This window comes from Parus major, chromosome 4, assembly GCF_001522545.3.
Source record: "Parus major isolate Abel chromosome 4, Parus_major1.1, whole genome shotgun sequence".
In the NCBI taxonomy this organism is placed as follows: Eukaryota; Metazoa; Chordata; class Aves; order Passeriformes; family Paridae; genus Parus; species Parus major.
The window spans coordinates 20,860,337-20,883,513 of record NC_031771.1 but is presented as its reverse complement, the minus strand read 5'-3'; the positions used below and the strand labels follow the sequence as shown (position 1 = coordinate 20,883,513).

The 23,177-nt window shown below is 39.0% G+C and overlaps 1 protein-coding gene across 9 annotated transcripts in view; it reads left to right on the top strand.

Moving 5' to 3' along the window:
- The window catches only part of MANBA (mannosidase beta), a 52,144-nt gene that overhangs the window by 783 nt on the left and 28,184 nt on the right, over window positions 1–23,177 (top strand). For 7 of the 9 annotated variants that reach the window (XM_033513888.1, XM_033513887.1, XM_033513885.1 and 4 more), the window contains exons 2-7: window positions 7,847–7,941; window positions 8,514–8,619; window positions 10,580–10,750; window positions 13,329–13,452; window positions 15,859–16,034; window positions 18,649–18,759. In XM_033513888.1, the coding sequence (XP_033369779.1) occupies window positions 7,847–7,941; window positions 8,514–8,619; window positions 10,580–10,750; window positions 13,329–13,452; window positions 15,859–16,034; window positions 18,649–18,759 (783 nt within the window). Of the gene's footprint in view, window positions 1–2,033; window positions 2,172–7,844; window positions 7,942–8,473; window positions 8,620–10,579; window positions 10,751–13,328; window positions 13,453–15,858; window positions 16,035–18,648; window positions 18,760–23,177 lie in introns of those variants that run through there. The other 2 variants (XM_033513889.1, XM_033513890.1) reach the window with 2 other exon arrangements.

The window sequence follows — 23,177 nt, the reverse complement described above, 5'->3', positions numbered from 1 at the left end:
TTTAAATTTAAAGAAACACAGCAACCACTTTCTTGCACAAATTTTCAAAACTGCCATGGCAGATAGGTAACAAAATATTCTAATACTAGCATAAGGTGCCTGTGACTCAGACCTGGCAAGAAACGTGGCAGTAACCGGATGGTTGTTGAAATAAGATGTCTTTTTAAAAGGAAACAAGGAGAATGAAACGTGTACCTGGAACAAGGAAAGAAATAAAACACAGTGAAGTTAACAAAGTAATCTATAAAGGTGATAAACACAGTTCTGTGCTGGAAAATATACTGTTGTATGCTGTAAGTTTATTATATTATCACTCCTTTATTGTGGGCCCAGTGGTGCAGTTCCTGTGCATCATTTATTTAAAAAATGCATTCTGGATGTGCGCATTTTATATTTGCTATTTCTTGGGTTTTATCCTTCAGCTTATTACTCTGTTTAAAGTTAGAGAGGTAAAAGGAGAAAGTGACACCCTTTGGGCAGGATAATTTTAGCATTTTCTGTGTTGGCACAGGTTGGGAATCCCGGCACTAATAATAGATTCCAAAGAGTGTCACTGCCAGATACAAAGCATCAACATTGGAAAAAGAAATATGCTATGAAGGGATAGGCAGAGATATTATGATCATATGTTTTAACATCTGTGTGCTAAGTGATGTGACATCTTGGACATTGAGAATTAAGATTTCAGAAGGGCTTTTTTATAGTTTTCAAACGTGCAAGGGGCAGGGAGGCTTTATCTGGCAGATTGGTGATGGCAGCTGTGCTGGTTTCTCTGATGCAAAAGTCTCCAAGGTGAATTGAATGTCTGGGGTGCTTGGTTGTGCTGGGAGGTGTTGCTGCAATAAGGGTGAATAATCATTCAGGAGAAACTGACCAGTGCACTGACTCAGGCACACAAGGCAGTGATGTGAAGGAAGAGTCACATTTAACACTCACACGAAGTACACTTACGAAGTGAGAATATGTGATTGCTAATTTAAATGCATTGCTGCAAACTGACTTGTAATTTAGCAGTATATTTGGAAATGAGGATCATGAACTCTCATGTGCCTGGGCAGAATCCCAAGCTTGCACAGAGGCATGAGAGCTTAGTCAGCCAGCTGGGCAGCAGTGGGTGCTTGGCTAATTAAATCGATGATGGTTGGTTGTGGTCACTTAGAACATGTTTACTTGAATACAAGTAAGAACTTGCTCCAAACACGTGCTGGTACAGCTGGGTATGAACCTGCTGTGGGCTGGAAGCTGTTGCCACATTGGTGGAGTTGCTGTTGAAGTGCTGCGTTAACCAAAATGGTTCACTAGTGTTGCTTGACCTCTGGGCTGGACCCAGCTGGTGTCTGGCTAGTTCCAAGCTCAGAATCAGATAACCTGTTTCTATGTATAGGTGTGTACAGGTAGCTCAAGGCCAGCTTAAACTCATTCTTACTCAGTTTAGCAAAGCTCAGTTTACAGAAAGAAACATTCACACAAATTTGCACCAGGATATCTAAATTTTTTTAAATCACATTTTTGTTTAAAAGGTGGAATGCAGACCATACCAAAACAGGGAGCAACCTTAGCAGATCTGAAGGCTGTTGCAGATGGTGTTAAATGTACTCAATCTGTGTCACCATAGTTGTTGCATTCTGCAAAGCAGCAAGCCTGGGTTGTTTGGAGGGAGTCAGTGACATCATTCATTATTGCAATGTGAGGCTTTGTGCTCCAGAGAGGGGCTCAGGTGTTTGTCCTGAGGTTTCTTCCCTGTGGTCAATGTGACCAAAGGTTTTCAAATGCAGCTGCCTAAAATCATGTTCCTATATTGCTATTTGTACAAAAGTATGCACACTGCCCTAATTGTAGAGGCATAGAGCACTGGTTGCTCCATTTTTTCAGAGTTCATTATCTCTGGTAATCAGCCCTATTTCATGTTGTGTCAAGTATAGAAGCAGGAGATTTATTATAGACACCTAAATACAAGCTTTGGTCTTACATATTTTTTAATTTGCTCCTTTTGCTCTTTGCAATAGAATATATGATCTTTATTCATCTTACAGAGGATGTCACTAGATTGGTAACCCAGCTTGTCATCAAAAGTGGAGATTGATCTGAAAAGCTGTACCAGGAAAGAGGAGAACAAAGCTAGTGGGAACAAAATCATTCTGGATAACAGGACCCCTTCCTTCAGCAACCTGGTGAAATCTACATGCTGATCTACATGCTGTTTTTCTGTGTGCTTTGCAAGTGGCAAATAGCACTGCATCCTTTGCTTTTGTAACCGTCAGATTTCAATGGGTTAGCAACCAAAACAGAAATTTAAAGCAAAGGGGAAGGGCCTATTCCAGCAATGTAGCTTAGTGGGCATCTCACAAGGAGGGGAAGGAGGGCAGCAGGGGTAAGCTGATAAATATTAAGCCTTCAGAATGTGGCTTAGATTGCAAGAGTAGGCTGCACGCAATTTATTTATCATTGTGTGTTTCATTTCAAATTTAGGTCGACTCACAGACTGGTTTTGCACAGGGATGCTCTGGCTGATTGCGTGTCTGTAGCCTTACTTTAATCTGCTGTGCAGGCCATACACTTGAATTGAAAAACATCTCTCTGACGCTGAGGGTTCATTACACATCTCTCTGGATCCTCTTAGCATTTGTTCTAGAGATATCTTTACTCTGGCTCATAAAATATACCTTGGAGGGACATGTCTTTCTGAATGTGCCAAATGCACGTGTCTCAAAAAAGGCTCTTGGTGAAGACACTCAAGTTTCCTACCAAAGTATTATTTTCTTTCATATTCAATCAGCATAGTTCAAATGCTGGATTAACTATGATAAAAGCTTTAGGGCCAAGAGAGTGCATCAGAGTATGTGTTTGGCCTGATTGTTTTAATAACATTTCATTAAGGTACTATATCTCTTACTACTATTTTCGTGTAAAATTAAAAAATCCACGCGAGACATGCACATGGAGAAAGGTAATAGTCACTTGCATAAAGTTAAAGCAAAGGTTAAAAACTTACAGTGAATCTGTTGCTAACCCTGCAGCTCTGGAAAAAAAATTGCCAATACCATTTTGTCTGAAGGTTTCATTTTTGACCACTGTCAGTGTAGTATTTTCTTTCAGGCACTGTTCTGGTAAGCCATATGCACCCACAGGTAACTTGCTTATTAAGCCTGTGTGCTGGAAATAGGCATCCTCTACCACATACTGTCCAGGTTCTGCATGATGCAGTTTCTTGCTAGCAGGTGACTCCTGTACACTTATAATTCAGAGGAATATGGCTGGATTTTCTCATATGCCAACCATTTGCATTTATACATAAAACTGTTTTGTCTTACTAGTTGCCACTTAGACTTGTATAGAGTATTATGAGAGGTCTGAAAGTGTGATGCTGATAACAGAGGCTGGGCAACACTGCATTTTCTGGCCTATTAGACAAGGGCATGCACTTGGCAGAGAAGCTAACAGTCCTCTTGGTCATAGTTGGATATCAAAATTTATTAGAAGAGATAGAAGTTTATGTACCCCAACTGATAGTTGTACATTTCTGGGAAGTATTGTGGTATTCTGTAGCTTGTTCTACGTTTGTATAAAATATGCTGTTGTTTATTTTCTGACACTTTATCACAACTTAGCTTTTTTGGAACAAGTCAGGTAACAACTCCATTTGGTATCCTATGGTTCTGTTCAAGTTAGATGGCATTCACTGTTGGAATAGTTGATTATTATATTTTTTCCACTAAAATACAGGTGCTCTGCTCAACTGTGAGAACATATGTGCAAACATTCCAAAAGTCTTAGTAAAACTTAGCATAAATATTAAAGGACACTTAAGTTTTTCTTTCAAAAGCTTGTGATGTTGAAAGAGGTAGATTTATAGTGGTCTGTTGAATACATCAGAGTATTCAAGTAAAATTAAGCAGTGGGTATTACTGTGTTAACCCTTTAGTCATATTTAGCCTAGTGTTCTGCTGTGACACATCTTGAACATTGTCAGTGACATTGTTTACTGCTTTCTGAGAGCCGCTACTGAAATTTAGTTACTTTAGGAGGAACTTCCAAAACTCATGCTCTGAGAATATGATCATTCATCTAACTGCTGTTAGTTCAGCCTGACTTCAAGCTGTGGGAATTATATAAATGTTCTGACTGCCATCACTTGTGATGTCAAGGAGCACATGGGTATAGATAAGTATATGTTAACTATTTAGCTTCAGTCTGAAGTTGCCCAGAGCAGAATCATTAAACTGTATATCATGAAATATCACTTACAAATTTTATTTTGGTAATCTGTTACACCGTCAGAATTTTCTTACGGTGTACATGATAAAAGATCAGCAGAGTTAATTTATGAGAGAAGATCATGCAAGGTGACTTCAAATTAGACCATTACAAAAGTAGGGTAAGGAAAAAAAAAATATCTTTATTAAATTTTGTTTTATACATGCAGATCTTCCACCTGGGTACAGCTGACTGTGTCTGGTATCATTTAGGTGTTTGTGCCATGCCCCTCAGAGCTCCTGGAGCGTGCAGGAACCTGGTCCCTTCACTGGGCCAGGGTGTGCCTGGTGCCACTCGCTCGGTCACTTGGGCTTGGAGCCTCACTCTCGTGTGTCCATGTCTCATCCATTTCCTGCCTAACAGGAGAAGCTCTGAGCTTGTATCACCGTAGCTTTTCAATATCCCCTTAAAATCATTGCAAGGAGAAGCTTCCATCTGGGTGCTGGCAGTTCCGTCATTGTAGTGCTGCCAGTGCTTCTAAAGTCCTGCTGGTGTCCTGTCAGCCGACCTGGAAATTGCTTCCTTCTGATGATCTGTAGCAGGGCTTTTAACCTCCTCTTAGGAGGTGATTCGCTGCTTGCTTACAGCATTGAGGTTGGGAGCAGGGAACAAACAGGCAGGCAGCTTGAATGCTTCAGATTTTTCTCCCAAATTGCAGGGAGCAGGAAAATGCAAGGCTGTTATGTTCAGTGGGATCTAAAAATAGCTATAGTTTACTCCACCCCTTTATGAATTGCTTCCAGGAACACACTGAGCTGTTGAGCTATTGAACATGAAGTGTATTTAATAGATGTGCACTCTATTTCTTTCAGTTTCTCCCTGTACCTTTAAGTGCTTTAAATGTGTCCTTTTTTTGCAAGCACTTTTCTGAGCTAAGCCTTAAATTTTGATGTGAAATGATTCAACGTGGGATGAAATTGTTTCAGAGAAATCCAAACAATTTGACTTGCATGGTTACATCTTCCAGCACTCAGAACAGTTGTATTTAATAATGAAAAAGTCAATAACCTCACAAGTGTATTGGCAAAGTAATTCTGCTTCCTTAGAGGACTTCGTTGTGATCGTGCATTTCTCCTGAACCTTGACAATTTTTTTAAAAGCACTGCTTGAAAGTTGCCAAGACTGATTTTACGACGATCAACATTTGTGATGGTTAAAATGGTTGACCAGTTATTAGCATTTAGCAGCTTTTGTGTGTAATGTATGAGCTGTCTTGGTTAAGTAGCAATGATATCAGTAAACTGTTAAGTTTTAGTGAAGGTACATGGAGCTTCGAGCTTTCCATGGGTAGGTGCCTGTGAGTCAGAAGGGTTGATTAGTACCTTCTGTGACACCTCTTTTAGTAGTCAATGCATTTCTTGAAGTTTGAAGGCTGTACACTAGTAAAGAAGAAAGCTCCTTTAGGAGAAAGGATCTTTGTACACTCTGAGATTTAAGCATGCCACTCTGTAAGCTGCTGTAAGAGCCCATTTGGCAATGATTTCTGCCTCTGATAAAATATTCCTGCATTTTTTCTGCTAGTCAACCAGTTTTGTGCTTTCCAGAAGTCAGAACTTTGTTCATTAACATCTCAGTATCTGTGCTTTTGTGGGAGAAATGGTTCAGAATTCTTTTGTGCATCTTACTTTGCTGTTGGTAGTGCATTTGCAACTTTTCCTCACACCTTTTGTTAAATATTTCACACATACAAGTGACAAAGATTGAAATTTATCATGCAAATTTTTCAAAGCATAATGTGAAATAAAATAGTATGTAATGTTAAATATGGATATATATGTATATGTAAGATAGTATATAATGTTAAAGCAAAACTCTTGTTAAGAATGTGCTTTTTAAAGTACATATTGTGGGGTTTCATGGTCTCTGACATTTGATGCTTGCCTCTCATTATATCAGTACAATGATCTCAGTGGAGTTTCTTTTATAAGCCTAAATTTTGCATATTAATATGCATTTCTTGGCTTTAACTTTTGCATCTTAATAAAAGTCTGATATATATTCCCCAAAAGTAATGGAATGAATGTCTTAAAGTTCAGTAATAGTCCTGTAAGCACATAATGATTTAACTTTCAGAGAATACACAGTATTATCATTACAGAGCTCACAGTTTTACTCGGGTGACAAGGCCTTTCCTTTTTGACTCTTCCCTTGTAGTAAGAAAGTTGACTGATAGAGCATAGCCTGTAGAGGAAAGGTGACACCTCTCCCTCTGTATGAGCCCGAGGAATGATGTTTGTATTGCTGTAGGACTCTGGAAGGGTCTATGCTGCTGAGGAGAGCAACTTACATATTATGATTTTGTTCTGCTATGTAACTAGGTTTATATGTTTATTACAGAGCCTGGCCTTGTTAGTTGTCAAACAAATATGAGGTATATTTCTTTCTTTTTCAGAAGATTTCAAATCCCAAATGTCATTACTATGCATACTTGACTTCTGAAATGGAGAGAAAAATTAAGTTCCAGCAAGTAGTGAAATAAAAAAAGCTGGGCAGATTTTTTTCAGCGTGACTTAGGATATTCAGGGCTGGTAGTTAAGTGTGCTGTTATTGTTATCACAGTCTTTCCTAAGCCAACCTTAACGCAGCCCCTCTCTGGGCTGGGGTTGAGTCATCCAGGCCAGAAGAGATCGGTCTTTGTTTTGGGGCAGCAGCTCGGCCGGAGCGGGGCTGTCAGGCAGGGACCCGGGTACCTGCTCTCTGACCTTGGGTGGGACACTGCCTTTCTGCTCTCTGATCTCGGGTGGGACACTGCCTTTCTGCTCTCTGACCTGGGGTGGGACACTGTGCCCCTCTGCTGCCTTTGTGTGAGGTGCGAGGCTGTGGAGTGTCAGGTCCTTTAACCTGGGTGAGGGACATGGTGACCTGCTGTTAGGTAATTAATACAGCACGATGCCAGATAAACCGAAGATGCAGCTTAGACCAACTGTGCCTTCTGTTCTTTCTAGGCAGTGTGCTTGAAGGGAGAAAGGCACATTTGGTGTAAGTGCAATACTATTCTCAAAAGTAGGAATTTAGTTTTTTACCAAAACCAAAATTGTGTTGCTTCTCCTTCTCTTTCTCCATCTCTCCACATACAACAGTTTAATTTATCCTTACCACAGCAAGTCTAGCTGACAAGAAACAACTGGATTATTTGCAATAACTTTAAACTAGAGATTTGTTCACTGCTGTCCCTAAAGGCCTAAAATACTATTTCTTTGCCTCTTAAAATCCCATTAGTCTTACTTTCTCCATAATTATGAGGGTGATGATGTTTCTATTCCTCTCATTAAGTCACAAGCTCTCTGGATTTATTGGTTAATTTCCAGACCAGTAATTTCTTCTGTAAAAACAAATCCTGCTACTTCTAGTTTGGGTGATTATAGCAGACAGGGTTTTGACCTATATAAATAAAGTCAAATAAAAAAAGCTTTGCTTTCACATAAAATTTCAAGGGTGAAAAGGAATATCAGGACTAGCTAACTAAGGTATATATTTCATTTGCAGACTGACTGAAATAAGTGTTCATCTAATGGATATTGTGATGCTTTTTGTATAGTAACACTATTACTAAATAAATCTTGTAATTTTCTTTTTGTTGGTCTGTTGCTAGGATCCATACTATAGATTTAATGATGTGATGTACAGATGGATCTCACTAGATAACTGGACTTACAGCAGGACATTCAAAACTCCTTTTGACGTCAGGTATGCAGTAACAATATGTCTAAAATAGTTCTGTGCAATCTTTCATGCAGAATCGCTAGTTAATCCATCATTTCAAAATCTGCTTAATACTTTTGTATCTGATAAAACAAATTATGCAATTGTGTGCAGATGCAAAGCTGTTGCTACACAACACTTCAATTGTTGCTTTTTTCTTTTTTTTTTTTAATTGATTGTTAAAAATTACTTATGAATTGTCAGCTGAGTAAAAAATAATACTTAGGCTAATTGAAAGCTATCCCATTTAATATCTGGTGGGTATGTGAACCTGCTGTGTTCTTGAACATGCTGACTTGAACTACTTCAGCTCTCATCTTAATTTGACTATTTAAAGGTAAAATGTAGCTACACTGAGTCAAATGTTTTTGCAGGTAGCTGAGGCAACTGCTGTTATAATAATTAATATAATTAAGTAATAAATTTTAAAAATAAATTATTTTAAAATTATTTAATTTAATGAATTATTTTTTAAAAAATTACATTGTCTGTCTCCTGTCTGTGTTTTTAACTCTAGGTATTCTGACAGTTTTTCACACATATGTTTTCTTCTGTAGAAAGTGGCAGAAAGTGAATTTGGTTTTTGATGGAGTAGATACAGTAGCGCAGATCCTGCTGAACAATGTCACACTCGGGACAACAGACAACATGTTCAACAGATATGTAAGTAATGTGTTTATTTCTGAAGGTGCTTCTGTGTTTTCTTCAAAGCCCTTTTGTTCTGAGTACTTCCAGTGCATTCAAGTACCTACAAAAGTAGGTACTTGCATGCAGAAAGTGTTGACCTGAGGACTTCATGTGGAATCAGGTAAATGTTAGAAAGGGAAGTGTACTTAACCTTTTCACTAGCGACGGGGTCATATGTAGAGGTGAATGTGCCTTGTCCTAAATGAGAGGACCAATGCAAGAGGATCAATTCAGCTAATAATATGTCTTGCTTCTTGGGATCTGTCCCAGCTCTAAGAAAATGTAAGCTTAAATCTGTTTTATTAGCTGTAAATCTGCTTACTAATTGGTATTAGAATGGTTTACATGCCAATACTGCAATGAAAATGCACGTGTTGTAAAGCCTGTGTGTTTTCATGCTTTTGGTTTTTAAAGAGGGTGGTTTATTTTTAACATGGTAATTTGGGTAACATTGTGTCTTGCATTTTTGAGCTTTGCTTATGTCAGTGTGAGAGTATTCATTACAGAATGATCTTGAGAGTGGCAAAAACATTAGAACTAATTTTATAGCTTTAAAATACAAAATTACTCTGCTGTTAACATAAGGGACAATCCTTGCTTTCACCTTAAAAGAATCAAAAAACCTGAAGAGTTAAAGGAAGAATGATACTGGAATAACTGAATCACAAATGAAATCTGGTGTCTCCATATCTCAGCATTTACCATTCTGGCAGGTTTTATTGCAGAGGCACTGGACTGAGACATAAGACATTCTGCCACCTGGGTCTGTGTGACCTAGGACAAACCACTTAGTTTCTCTTTGACTTAGCTTAACCATCAGTGAAATCAAAAAATTTTGTAGAGCTTTTATGAAATTGTATTTATTTACTGTTTGGAGAGTATCTAAAGTTTTGTCAGTAGTGAGCTCTGTAAAGCTAGGAAGTGGTATTATTTTGTCCATATTTCTGCAACTTCATTTTGTATCAGATTGTAACAATTCATGAAATGGCCTTCACTGTGAAACCAGAATGTACTGCATTAAATCGAGTCTGGGATTACTGTGACCCAGACTCCTGCCTTGTTCACCTGTTCCACATGGCAACAACATCTGCAGGAAGGAGTCTCTGAAGGCTCTGGATTGGGGAATGCTATTTGCTTTCTAATTTCCTGCTGTATGCTACAGAAACAAGTGATTCTAGCTGGGCTGCTCCCAAACTAGAAAAAATTGCCAAGAGTTGGCTTTTCACAAATGTGCGCTCTGAGGAATAAATGAGTATTAGCCATTGGAACCATGTCTTGATAGCACAGAATAATTCTGAAATGGAACATTTCTCCTTTAGTCCAGCCACACTGAAGGGGATTTTGTGACCTGGTGAGGAAGCCCCCAAATACTTCATTTGGAACTGGCATAGAATGTGTGTCTGTACATTCGGGGGATGAGGATTTAATTTAATTTTGGGGGATGAACTACAATTTTGCAACATTCATGGACAAGGCAGCTCAGTGCCTTGTGGTAGGTAGATGAGCTGGCAGCACAGTGTGATCTGGAGGCACTCCTGTATGGAGCAGCTTTCTGAATTGGAATAAAGTGTCTTCCCAAAGGTGCAGATGAGTTCTGGATGAGGAGGGAGGGTAAGGATTCTTTTCTTGTCCTTGTCCTTAAAGCAGTTCTGTGTGCAAGAAGAGTGCTGCAGCCTGCAATGAGAGCTTGGTGTGAGGAGAGTGGTTTGCCCAGAAACATCTCCTCCTATCTAGAACATTCCTGTGTAACATTTCTGTGTATTTTCAGTTTACAAAGTAGCTTTTCTTTTCCTTCAAAATCATAGCATGCTGAGACTGTATTTCAAAAGCTTTTGAATAATATATGTATGGTATTAAAATCCCCATGTAATAGTGATTATAAATCTCATATATAAATGTCAGCACTGTAATGGTTTTGTTCTGTGTTTTGTCCTAGAGCTTTGATATTACCAGTGTGATCCAGGAGGTCAATTTTGTTGAAGTCCGTTTCTTGTCAGCTGTTTTATATGCAGCAGAGCAGAGCAGATGTCACAAAGCACACAGCATCCCCCCGGCGTGCCCTCCACCTGTGCAGAATGGAGAGTGCCATGTTAATTTCATCAGAAAGGTAGGGACAGAACTGTCTCTGGCTTCAGGCTGGGAAAGAGGAATCCACCACAATACACCTTACAGTTGTATTCTGAAACCTGCAATGTTGTTTTATAAGTAGGGCATATTTTTCATTGCAGTTTCCTTCTCCCATCCCCCTAGAAACCCATAATCTTGTATGTTGACACTACAAGAGGCATGAGTAGGCCAGGCTTCATATCTAAGTGATAAGAATGTTTAAAAGGCTGTTTTCATCAAAGAGTCAGCAAGGAGACCTGCTACTAAGAGGGCAAGATAGCACTGGGAAATGTGTAATCATTACATTTTGATCCACTGGGTGGGTTTAGCAATGTATGCAGACAATAGAGTTCACTGTTGCAAATACCAGTCTGTATTGCCAAGGCTGTAAAAATCTCATCCAAGTAGCTTTGTGTTTGCTGTTGCTCATGTGCTGTGCTATTTATACTGGGCAGCTCTGGCATGTCCCAAGAAGTGTTAGTTATCTAACAGGGGACCTGTTCTCATCTTATTAGTGTTGTGAAGTGTGACATGTATGTACATATTCAATGAAAACACCAGAGAAATATAGATGAGTGAACCTCAGGAACTTTAACTTAAGATATGGCTTCTTTGCTGTTAAAACTTAACTCAGGACAAGCTATCATTTGAGTAGCCTCTCGTGTATTTCTGATAGCTTTGCAGCAGATAGAGGCAATGTTTAGATGATCTTATTTTCTAATTTCTTTTTTTGGGTGTTTTTGCACATTTGCCTCCACTTAAATGCCTTTCTTGTTAATTATTTGCAAACTTTCTGATAAAGTCCTTCTAGAGGCTCCTCAAAAAATGACTAGGATCTTGTAAATTTAAACCTGGATATAATTTCCTTTAAAATTCATTAATGTAAACATGGACTCCATGTTGTCCTGGACAGATCCTTTAGGATTAAGATGCTGTCTTTATTTCTGCTCGCTGCTAATTTTATTTTCTTTACATTTTAGAAAGTTTATTCATTCTTCTGAGCGCACTGTGTTTCTCAGAAATCAGTGCAAGGAGAGGCTTGGAAAAGACATGAAATGATTTTATGCTTCATTGAGCTATACCTTTAAATTTGTAGGAAAATAGTGCTTTTTCCTCAAATGAGTTTTTTGACTGTACTTGGAAGCTGCTCCAGAAATTTCCAGAAACATTTTGAGTTCCAAGTATATGGCAACAACGGCAGCTATGTCACATTTAAAAGTAAACAAACATGCTAGGACATTGCTATAAACTGGCTGTTTCCCATCTGAAAGTAATGGAGAGCTGTTTACACATTTCAGGTGCAGTATTAAGTGCAGTAAACTTATCTAAATCTGAGTAGGAGTTTGTGGCAGAACACAAACCTGTCGCTGCTAATGAACTCCAGTGATACAGGCATATTGTCCTTGTGACATACTGTTTCTGATAGCAGTTTCTGCAGTATCTTTAGTGGAACCTTCCAATCTGTCAGTGATTAATTTATTTTTATAAAGCCAAAATGGCTTTCAATTGGACATGTTTTCTAAGAATACGTTATCCCTGGTTTTCTGTTTGAAATAGGTGCAGTGTTTGCTTCCTGGCAGGCTCTTTTGCAATTTGATAGACAGGGAGGCTGACTGGCAACGCAAGGGATAGGCCAGGCTTGTGCAATGTGGTTTGCCCAAATTAGTATGCCTTGGCTGTAAGTTATTAGTCTCTAAATTTAGAACTGTGTGTCACTGTACAAGACTTGAGGAGATCTATTGTATTTGCTTTGGGGGCTGGGGCTGTGTGAAACTTGGAGGGCAGCTGAATAGATGTTGTCAAGGGATTTGTTAAGTAGAGGTCTGACCAGGTTTGGAAACAGCTAAATGGAAATTAGTGTACTGATCTCTGCCTGACCAGCATTTTATAATTCTGACAGTTACTCTGATGTTAGTACCAGAACTAAGCTACTTCTCAACCATGTTTTTGTTCCCTTTGTTTTTGTATAAGAGAACCATAAAAAGGGGAGGAACAGTGAACATGACTGAACTACACAAATACACATATCCATTTATTTCCTTGTATTAATTACTCTGTGCTGTTAAAACTAAAAATAGGAGACACACTGTTTCATATATGATTTTTAATTTGATACTGTTCTTCTAGAATGCTGTAGCATTCCTAACTGTCAGTTTTCTGCTTAGTTTGACATTTAGGTATACAATTAAATCCTCACATTACAAACTAAGATAATTCACAGCTGAATTGAGAGTAATCTCCTGGATGGTTTTTTTGATTTTTACTTTTTGGGGTTTTGTTGGCATTTTTTAAAGTGATATGCTAAGTGTTGTTTTGCTCTTTCGGTAATACAAAATTTCTATGTGCATGGATGTTTAATACAAAATTTAATTTTTTATATAATACAAGTAGTAGCAGCAAAGTTTTGGTTGAGAAGTAAGAAAAAAATACTGTAGGCTCTTCTGGGTTTATAGAAACCGGAAAAATTCTTTCAGTGGATTGTCAATATTTTATTCCCAGATAGCAAATGTCTTTTATTTCTGGCACAGCATCAATGTGTGAAAAGCAGGCAGTTGTAACATAATCATTCTATTTTCTAGGAGCAATGTTCATTTAGTTGGGATTGGGGCCCTTCTTTTCCCACTCAAGGAATCTGGAAAGATGTTAGGATTGAGGCCTATAACTATTATCACCTGATTTACTTTTCTGTCACTCCTTTCTTTGGTAAGTATCTTGTTTCTTCTTTTTATTGGTTTCACCTTTAGAATACAAACCATTTATTGTTAAGCCCAGTTACCTGTCAGTTTAGGAAATGCTCTATGGGCTTTTTATGACTTGGTGTGTAGCACTTTCCACAGTACACCTTTATTATGTATTGAAACAGTACTTCAGTACAAACAATACCTGTTGAAAATGTTAGAATTCAGAATCCTTTTTTTGCTTAAAATCCCCGAATAGCTGCAAAAATAAATGTAGTATAATTGAGATTAGCACCTGTTCTCTGGTTTTGGAAAATTTCCTTTCTATTGGCATGTGTTTTCACTAAGACTCCTTGTAAATATGTCTTACTTTTGTCTCACTTTCATTTAAAATGAAGGCAAAGCTGTTATGGGAATTTGGTTTTGTGTTGGAAGGAGAAATGCACAGAGAGCAGAGTTTGAAGAGTGCTGAGTTCTCAGGACACAACATGCAGTCTGAGAGAGAAAAACACTTGTGCTATGCAAGGATAATTGTTAAAGCTGCTATTGGAGAGGATAACCTCCTGCATTCTTGCTACCTAACTTGCCAAACCGGTTTCCTCTCTTGCAGTGGTCTCTGATTTTCCTCTCCTTTGTCCTGAAGATCATTGCAGCTGTGCAAAAGCAGTTAATTTTCCCTTGAAACTTTCTGCAAATGGTGACATGCCCTGTTGCAGACCACCCACATGCTTTTTTTCCACAGCCTGTTGATCCCAGTCTTCAGTGAAGTAAAGGCTAGCACGTGGGTCCTCTGCACTGGGGTGATTTGTTGTGTATGAATAAAAGAGGAAGACATCACGCCACGGCTGCTTTTAAAGCATCCTGAAGTAGCTGCAGGTCTTAGCTAGAATTAACGTGACTGGAATTTCCATGGAAAGCCCCAGCACAAACCGTGTGCTTTCTAAAATTTAGTTACAGTAAAAATCTTTTCTGGTCCCTCCCACATTCCCACAATTCCACCTTCTAGTAGGTAAAGTCTTGCCCTCTGGATAAGTGGAGAGAGAGCAAACTTCTTTCATTCAGCAGAGTGGCTTGGAACCAGAGCATGAGCTTATTAGTATTCAGACTTAATAACATTTGAAAGAGTAAATGAACAACCTAAATTTAAGCTGCATATGTACTTTTATTGTTCATCAGATTTAGTGTCATAGCCTTTGGACACTGAGTCTGTAAAAGATTAATTGTTCTTGGTTTCTCTGCCTAGACCCCACAGTTCATGCAGTTAAGAATGGGTTGTAATTTCTATGTGCTTTTGTAAGGGAGGAAAAATGCACTGTAATGTCTGTTGTAGGGTGGGTACTTTTTAACCATTTCCACATTTCAGACAATTGGTCTTCACTGGGTAATGCTGGGTGTAATATAAACTTGGGAACTCAATCATTGCTCTTCATTCTATGAAAACAGTGAAAATCACACCAGAGCTGAATGCAATTCTTTGTTTTTTTGGAGTAAGCTTTATTTCTCTTGTGGAGGAAGGAGAGCTAGACTATATAACAAGACTACGTAAATGAAAAAAGCAAGTAAGTTATTAGTAGTTTGGGTATACAAAATGTGCATTAGTTCTAGTTCTCCTTGTTTTCTGCTTTATTTGCTTTTGCTTATATGTTAATCTGTAATATTTGAAGTATAGGATTAGCCAGGCTATGTTAGTAGCTAGGCAATTCAATTGCTGAAGTTAGTGGGAAATTTACACATAGATCTTGAGTACCCTTGACCCTGGCTCTCCTTATACAGTAAGCTCTGTAAAAGAGAGGAAGCTCTGTGGTAACTTCAGAGAGATCTCAGAGAAGTCATTAACTTGTTTCTTTTGCGACACATGGGTGGGAGAAGGGACATAAAGATATAGCCCATCAAGTCTAGACACAGTAGGCCTAATTCATCCCCAGCGTAGCTCCATTCATTTTGTCCAGTGAGTCTGGGATGAATTCAGCTCGTTTTCTGTTAATACTGTTTTTGTTTCATTGACAAAAGTGATTGTACTGGCTTGTGATTACAATCTTTCCCAAAGAGTACCATGTTCATATGAGTGCTGACTAAAAGCAAATACAATGTCTATAGGAATTGGTGGGAAAAAATTCCTTCCTAATGAAGTGACTGGTGTCAAGGTCTCTGACTTTTGTACAGAACTCTGAGAAAAAAAGCTTGGATGGCTTTGAATTAAAAAAAGAATTAAGAAACATAAATCATATTGCACTTTTCTCTTCCATTGGACTTCGATGTCAAAACACACTAAATAAGCAGATTAACTATGTAGGCTGGTTCAGGCACAGCCTGAAAATTGTTAAATTTAATCTTAAGAGTTGGAATCTTTTCTTTAATAAAAGATCATGTTAACTAGTAGCTATATAAACATAATTCTTAAATTCCTTTTTTTTTCTCCCCCTTCACTTAGTAAAGAGTGCTCAGCAGTGGTGTCTTGAAGTCGAGTCTATTTTTGATGTAGTCAGCTTTAAGCCAATTGCAGGTCTTGTGACTGTGAACATTCCCAAGTTACAAACACAGCAAACATTCAGTGTGAAGCTTCAACCTGGAGAAGGCAGCATTGTGCTGCCTGTAAACATCAACAAGGTAAGGAGGTATGTGTGGAAAGCTAGTTCAGCTACAAAATGTTTCCCCTGGTTTCCAGCATGACTTGCTGCCTCCATGCCAGTTTTAGGCCTTCCTTCCATTCCTTACTGTGTTCCTGACTTTTTAACAACAGTTCTGTGTCCCTTACAGGGTAGGAGAACAGTTCTTTTCCTTTCTATAATCTCATGTCTGGGGAGCTATGTAGCTCACTGCCAAAAAGGTGATGAAGCCTTAGGAAAGGATCATGTCATCACTGACCACTGTTAAATGGCCTTTTTTGAGTTATTTAGGTAAATAACCTTTGGATACCCTGTGTCACTTCACTTGACTGGCAGCAGGTTTCTCACATGCTGCTGTTTACTGGACTGACTGGGATTAGAATATACTACAGTACATATGATTCTCCCAGGAGAGAGAGGAAACATTCCTCAAACCTCTCAGTAGATACTCTTTCAGGTAAATAAAAGCCAAAGAAAATTTTGTGGAGTACTACTCCTTACATTCGCTTATAGTGCTTTGAATGGGCAAATCTCAGGAGGAATTTTTGACTGGTAGAGGGTGCTCAAATGAGGAGTGAACTTAATTAAAGAATCAGGCTCCAGGAGCATGGGAACCCTGGCAGGTACAGCAGAAGGCACACCTGATGGAGTTCTCCATGGAAGCTTCACTGCTGCAGGACACACATGTGTGGGTGGGTGTTGTGCTTCGAGCAGGAACTTGGGGCTTCTGACAACTGACAATGGCAGTTAATAGCATTAGATGGTCTGCCTTCAAGCTCTTCTGTATTTTACTGGCTCTGCTGATTTTCTGCATTGCTGTGTAATGCTGCTTCTGTTTTCCCAGTTTGACTGCATTGCCTGTGTGTGTGTGTGTTTTTGAGTTCACTTGTTGTCAGTTGTTTGCATGGAGAGAAAGTGACCGGGCTATTTATGTTCCAGTATGCACACTCTGTGGCTTGTGTACTTAGATGCTTTGTTTTATTTTGACACAGAAGCATAGAAACATGCAGTTTTTGTTACTGTTGTCCTCTGACATGCAAGCTACTTGAGCAATTACCAATACCCAGTTTCATTTAAAACAACCATTAGTGTCTGCTTAGCTTTTTAATGGATTACATTAAACTGGCACTGCAAAATCAAAAAATTATTTTTCTTGTTTGTCTCACCCCATTGTTGTCTCACCCCAGCCTCAAAAGAGATCTGTCAGTATAGTGCAACTGCAAGTCTGGAAGGAAGCACTTCCTTCAGAGCAGAGGCAGCAGGGTTTCATTATTCTTTGTGCACAAAAGGCTTAGCTGCATGAATTCACGTCAGCTGATTTTATGAGAAGCCCTGAAATGCATTCTCATGTATGGATGAGACTAACAGAGCTCTTACTCTGTACACAGACTTGTGTGGTGCATGTTAGATACTGAGACCTCACCAGAAATTTATTTCTAGTTAAGAGCTTATTGCAGATTACATTGTGGAGTCAGTAGGTGTTTGAGTGGTGCATATCTCTGAGATGTGTATCGGCCTTCCTGCAGTTGCCACACAAAAGTGCTGTGCTGCCAACATGACAGCATTTTGCTTATCAGCTAGTGGTGAGCAGAAGGGTGACATCATTAGTGGCCAATGAGACATCTAGTCGTTCCAGGCAGCTGCGAACACTCCCTTGTTGTCGAGGCACACTCTGAGTCTGTGCTTCCGTTTGTATCCATGCAGCACAGAGATCAGTCCTTCCTCACAAGCAGTTGTGATAATTCTGAATCAGAAAAACTGGAAGATATATTCATGATATGTTCATGGTTGTGTCTAAGTATAGCTACAGCAAAGCATATTGTTGGGCTGCTTTCTGGCCTTAATTTGTTTGAAATGATTGAGGCACTCCTTGCATGACTTTATTCACTCCTCCATTGTTTGGTTGCATGCATTATTGCTTGCTTTCCACAATTTCTGTGTTATGCACTCAACTGGCAAATGCTGGCAACAGGGATGAGTGGCAGAAGTAGGCTGTTAGAGTGAAGATAAATATTCTGTTATCTTAGCAATTGTATTTCATGTTTGTAAATATTACAGAGTACTAATGATGTGATTAGGAAGCATAGAGAAACAAATTAAAAAACCATGGAACGAACGAAAGAATTTGGCTTAAAAGCTTGACATAAGTATGGGTATGTATCACCAGAGTCACAGCTGAAAAGTGTTACTGCTGTATATTGAATAGTCCATGGGATAGATAAAAGAATCAGTGAGAGGAGGTGTAGGATACAGAGCTCAGTGAAAAATGGCTGCTCCTCCTGACACAGATATTTGGGGTTTGGAGGAATAGTGTGTCAGTGTACCTCAGCTGAGGAGTAGCAGCTAGATGTATGCATGCATGTCTAGGTGTGCTCATGGCCTGTAGTGTTCACAAAATGAAGTGACAGCCTGGGCTTCAGCAGAAGAAATCACAGTTCTCTCTTTAAATGATTTTCACCTCAGAGCTGCAGCTTGACAGAGAGTTAGCATGTCTCAGCTGAAGCACAAAACCTCGTTAGGCTTGTGGTAATTCACACAAAGATATCTGAGCTCCAGGTGCATTTGATACCTCTTGTTATACATGTTGCTCAGACTTTCTCCCTTGTATGTTCAAGAGTGCTGCAGTGGAGGCTTGGTGGCCAAATGGACATGGAAATCAAACTGGATACAACATGACAACAACTTTCATGATGGAGGCAGGATGCCAGATTGAGAAGTTTTCAAAGGTGAGCCCTAAATTTTAATTATATCTGGCATTGCACTGTTAGTGCAAGGTTAGCAGTGCATCGGCTCTGCATAGCAGGTATCTAGAGCTCTTACATGTTTTGCTCAGCTGTAATATTCATGTGAAAATGCTAATGAGAAATGAGTGTTTTTAATGTCACAGCATATGGCTACCTGTTTTCTGGTAGTCTTAGCTTGTATGGATGCCTTTGCTGATATTGTGGCTGCAACATGGCTTACAGTTAACCAGAAATCTCAGAAGAGAAAAGATGTTTACTTCTTAAGTTTTCTAGCTTATGAAAAGGAAACAGCACTTCTAAACTTGATATACCATGCTTTTGGTTTTGTATCATACATTGAAAACCCCTTTTAAATTTTTATAAGATCACGGAAAGATTTATTACTGAGATTTTTCTTGCTAATTCAGTTTGTAAAAATTTATGGGATAAACACATTCCTAAAAACCTAACATACATTTATTTATTAGAATGTGGTAGATGTGCTTCAGGCTTAAGAAAAGGTAAGGTCTTAAATACGACCATAGAAATAATATTTGGGTTTTTTTGCATAAGGGTTCCCCTAACACAGTGGTTGTTTAATTATCTGTTTGATTTTACTAAGAAGCCTAGAAGAGGTAATTTCCAATTGTCTATTAAAAAGAAAAATCATAGATATTAGACTGGCTTCCTTGTGCTATGAGCATGTGGAAACAACCACATAAATGTATGCATTTATTAGATGTTTCTGGTGTGTATTGCTTTACTAAAAAAACTAATCTGGTCACCAGGCATCTAAACTGCTTTTTGCTGTTACATTTGTTTATGTGAAAAAAATTTACAAAAAACTACTAGATTCTGGTGTTGTACTCTTTATAGGACTAGCCCCTGGTTTGATTATGAAGTCATAATAATAATAATTCTTTGCTATTATTAGTGTTCTAATTTTGAAACAATAAAAAAACCACACCAAGTTAACACATGGTGTGTTTTTTTTACAACAGTTTTTATAGTTGGAAAAACTGGTTGTAGGAAATATGACTATAAAGCCTCTAAAAAGGAAAATTCTGTTATTACTGTGTGAAAACTGCACAATGATAGGAAAGCTAATAATTTCCATTTGGGTGCTTGTGTCAGAATATTTCATAGAGCTTTTTAGCCTGTGATCATAGGGACTTGGTCTACAACATTGGATGGTCTACAACAGAAACCTATTATTTTTTCTTCTTAAGGGGAAAGAGGGGTGGTAAAAAAGTGAATGCACCACGTAGTGGGCATTGTGAATTAACCAGTATATGAAGCCTTACAGCTTACAGTGTGAAGTCTGGTCATCCTTCCTGCGTTTTGTGAATCTCTGTCTCAGATTCCGACCGACACACATGCACGCACACGCACCATCACCCCCAACTCAGAGCTGTATGAGTGGAAAAGGGCTCTGTATGCAGTTTTTTCATTTGTAGCATAATTTTCTCTCATGTCAGCAGGACTGAACAGCAACATTCATATAGCTTAATAAGAACTTTGAGTATTTCAGGAGATACAATCAGGGATTAATGTTCCTGAAAGTTGTTTTGTTGTCAGTTCTGTTGTACGTGTTGTACTGACTAGAACAATAAATTTCTGATTTCCACCCTTTTTCCCTGCTCCCCCAGAAAAAAAAAACAGTGGTGAGCCATTTCACAAGTGGTTTGTGTCCATAAGAGTATCTGCTTAACTTTGGACAGGAGAAAACTGAACCATGAGAACTGTACATGTGAGAAAGCACAGCTTGATCTTATGTCAGATTTGGCTACTCTAAGCTTGAACTACTTTCTGGATTCTGACATGCTAGAGTAGTCTTCAAAACATTAACTAATCCTCTGGGACTATTTCTGGGTGGCCTTCCAGTATGTTCTTGCATGAGGTCTATAGAGCTCTAGCCAACAGTGCTAGGAATCCTTTTGGCTCAGAGAAGCACTTAGTCATTCCTGTTCAGAGTAGCAGAAAACCAAAGCAGAATGAAAGCCAACATCCAGAATGGGATGTGGTTTGGTTTTGGTTTGGTTTTCCATTTGAATGTTTTGTTCTAGAGTTTGTTTCTCAGGATAATGTGAAACAGTCATATCTCACAGTGACATTGGTTTTCTTGATGGAGGGTCCTGTTTGTTATTGATAAGTTGCTTGTTTCTTGCTGTCCCCTACATCAAGGCATTTATTACCTCTTTCATTGCCCTCTGAATCATTTGTTTCCTTTTCAGTTTTATTTCCCCATCTTTGTATATGCACATTTCTCTAGCACTGTATGCAGAGTTTTTTGGGTTTTAAGGCTATTTTTGTACTTTGGACATTGTGGCCTCTAGCTGTCTTTCCCTCCATCCCTTTACACACTCTTTACCCTCCAGGCATTTTAGCATGACTTCCAGAAGTCTTTCTTTCTGGCTTTGTAGTTTTCACACCACTTTCATGCTGTGTGCTAATTTGTTAGGTTGCTGGGTTGTTCTGTGATCTTCTTTCAGCTCTAGGCATCTTCATCCTTATTACTTTTCCTACTGCTAAATATGGGAATGCCAAATATGATACACAGGTCACTTAACTATATACAAAGCCTTTGTATGTGCCTGATAAAGTCAGGTATCTGTTTCATAATTATGCCCAGAACCAGCTGATTGGTCTGTGGTAGTTAGAGAGCCTCTTGTGCATGCCCCGAGACTGAGAGAAATGTTCAGCCCTCAGGCTCTATCAGACAGATTTCAAGGTGGCCAAGGTCTTGGTAGCCAGAAGGGCATGTAGCCAAACATGCCAGATGCTGGTTGTCTCCCATTGCCCTTCTTTTACTCCCCAAGGAAAAAGGAAGCTGAAGTAGGAACAGGAAGATGTGCTGTTACCAGCTGGCCCTGGGGGAACAATGGAGTTGCACTGCATGTTGAAGGCCTGGAAATGTGAGCTGAGGCTAAGGAGCTCTTACTCTTGCTCCTGCTGCCTGGGTGGTCCTGGCTGAGTGTTTCAGCCTCTCAGATTGCCTTGGGTTTGGCCAGTTGCATGAGTTCTACTTGAACATGAATAAAGCAGTATCACATTACTTCTGTTAGTAAGATAAATACTCTGTTACAAATGCACTCTGAGACAGTCCCAACCTGCCTGATGACATCCATTAAGATGACATCCCAAATACCTTGGCAGCTCCAACTGCAAGTCCTGTTCCACTTTGTGCCATAAAAAAAGAGCTGCAGTGGAGACTGAGGAGTTTTTCTCAGAGTAATTGAATTGACTGTAGGAAGGTCAGAACTTTTTTGCTAGTGCAGTACTCATACTGTAGTATTTCTTTTGTAGCCTTCAGGAGTTAGAGTAACTGTGAAAGCTGTATGAAACATTGGTTATTATTTAAATTCAACTTCTCATGTTAAACTAAATCTGCAAAATTCTAGTAATGGTCATTGCCACAATGCAGAGCTGTTTAGGTTGAGCTCAGTGATCTGTGATCCCCACGAATGTATCTGATTTGTCACATGCATTGTCTCTATCCAGGTATTTGGTTAATAATTGTCCAGTTAACTTAGAAGCACCAAGGAGGAAGCAAAAAGTGGTGATTTTCTTCCCTATGCTAGAAATAGTTTTCTGTCTATATGTGTGATTTTTGATTAGCTGAACTTTCAGAAAATGGAGTCCCATAGTGGGATTAATAATTTCCCTTTTGAACTACAGACATGTCTGGTGTGTGAAATAAAGAATTGCATTTTGTCTTAAAGACAGGTGTATCATTTGCACTTAACTAGGTTAATTTTAGCCTGATTTACTGACAGATACTTCCCTCAGCTGAAGCTTGTGGCAGAGAGAGAACAGGCTGTTCTCTACAAGCTGACCTTTTGAAAAGGTAAAGCAAATAGTCATCTGAGAGAGGAGTGGTTGCTGTCTTAGGAGTAGTTTAGAAAAAGTTAGGTTCTTGCCCTCCTGACCCAAATCCATTTTGGTTAAAATTTACTATTAGGTTTCCTTCCCTTTATTTAATTTTCCAGTTTTCTCCCTATGATGATGAGCAACAGGTACAAGAAAGGAAAAGTGTTTTCTTTCTGACTAAAGAAATTGAACTGGAATAAGGATGCAGGAGAAATCATTTAAAGTCTCCCTGAAAGAGCTGGTTTCTGGAAGAGATTGAAGGTGTGCAGGAGCAGATATGGCAGGTGGGAAAGGCGTCTGTACAAATAAAGGGTCAGTGCTGTTGCAGTACGTTAACTGCTCCCTCATGGCTGTTTGTGTCAGTGCAGTCAAGATACCACTCAGATCAGCGTTGTTGCTTGTAGTGAAGTCCCAGAAAACGTCTGGAACGACTTCCTGAGAGCTTTAAATCCACCTGCAACAGGAAAAAGGAATGTGTTCTTGTTTCAGCATCACAGTGCCATATATTAGGCTAAAAGAGCAGCTGTAAAAGTCTGGCTTCTGCTCGAGAT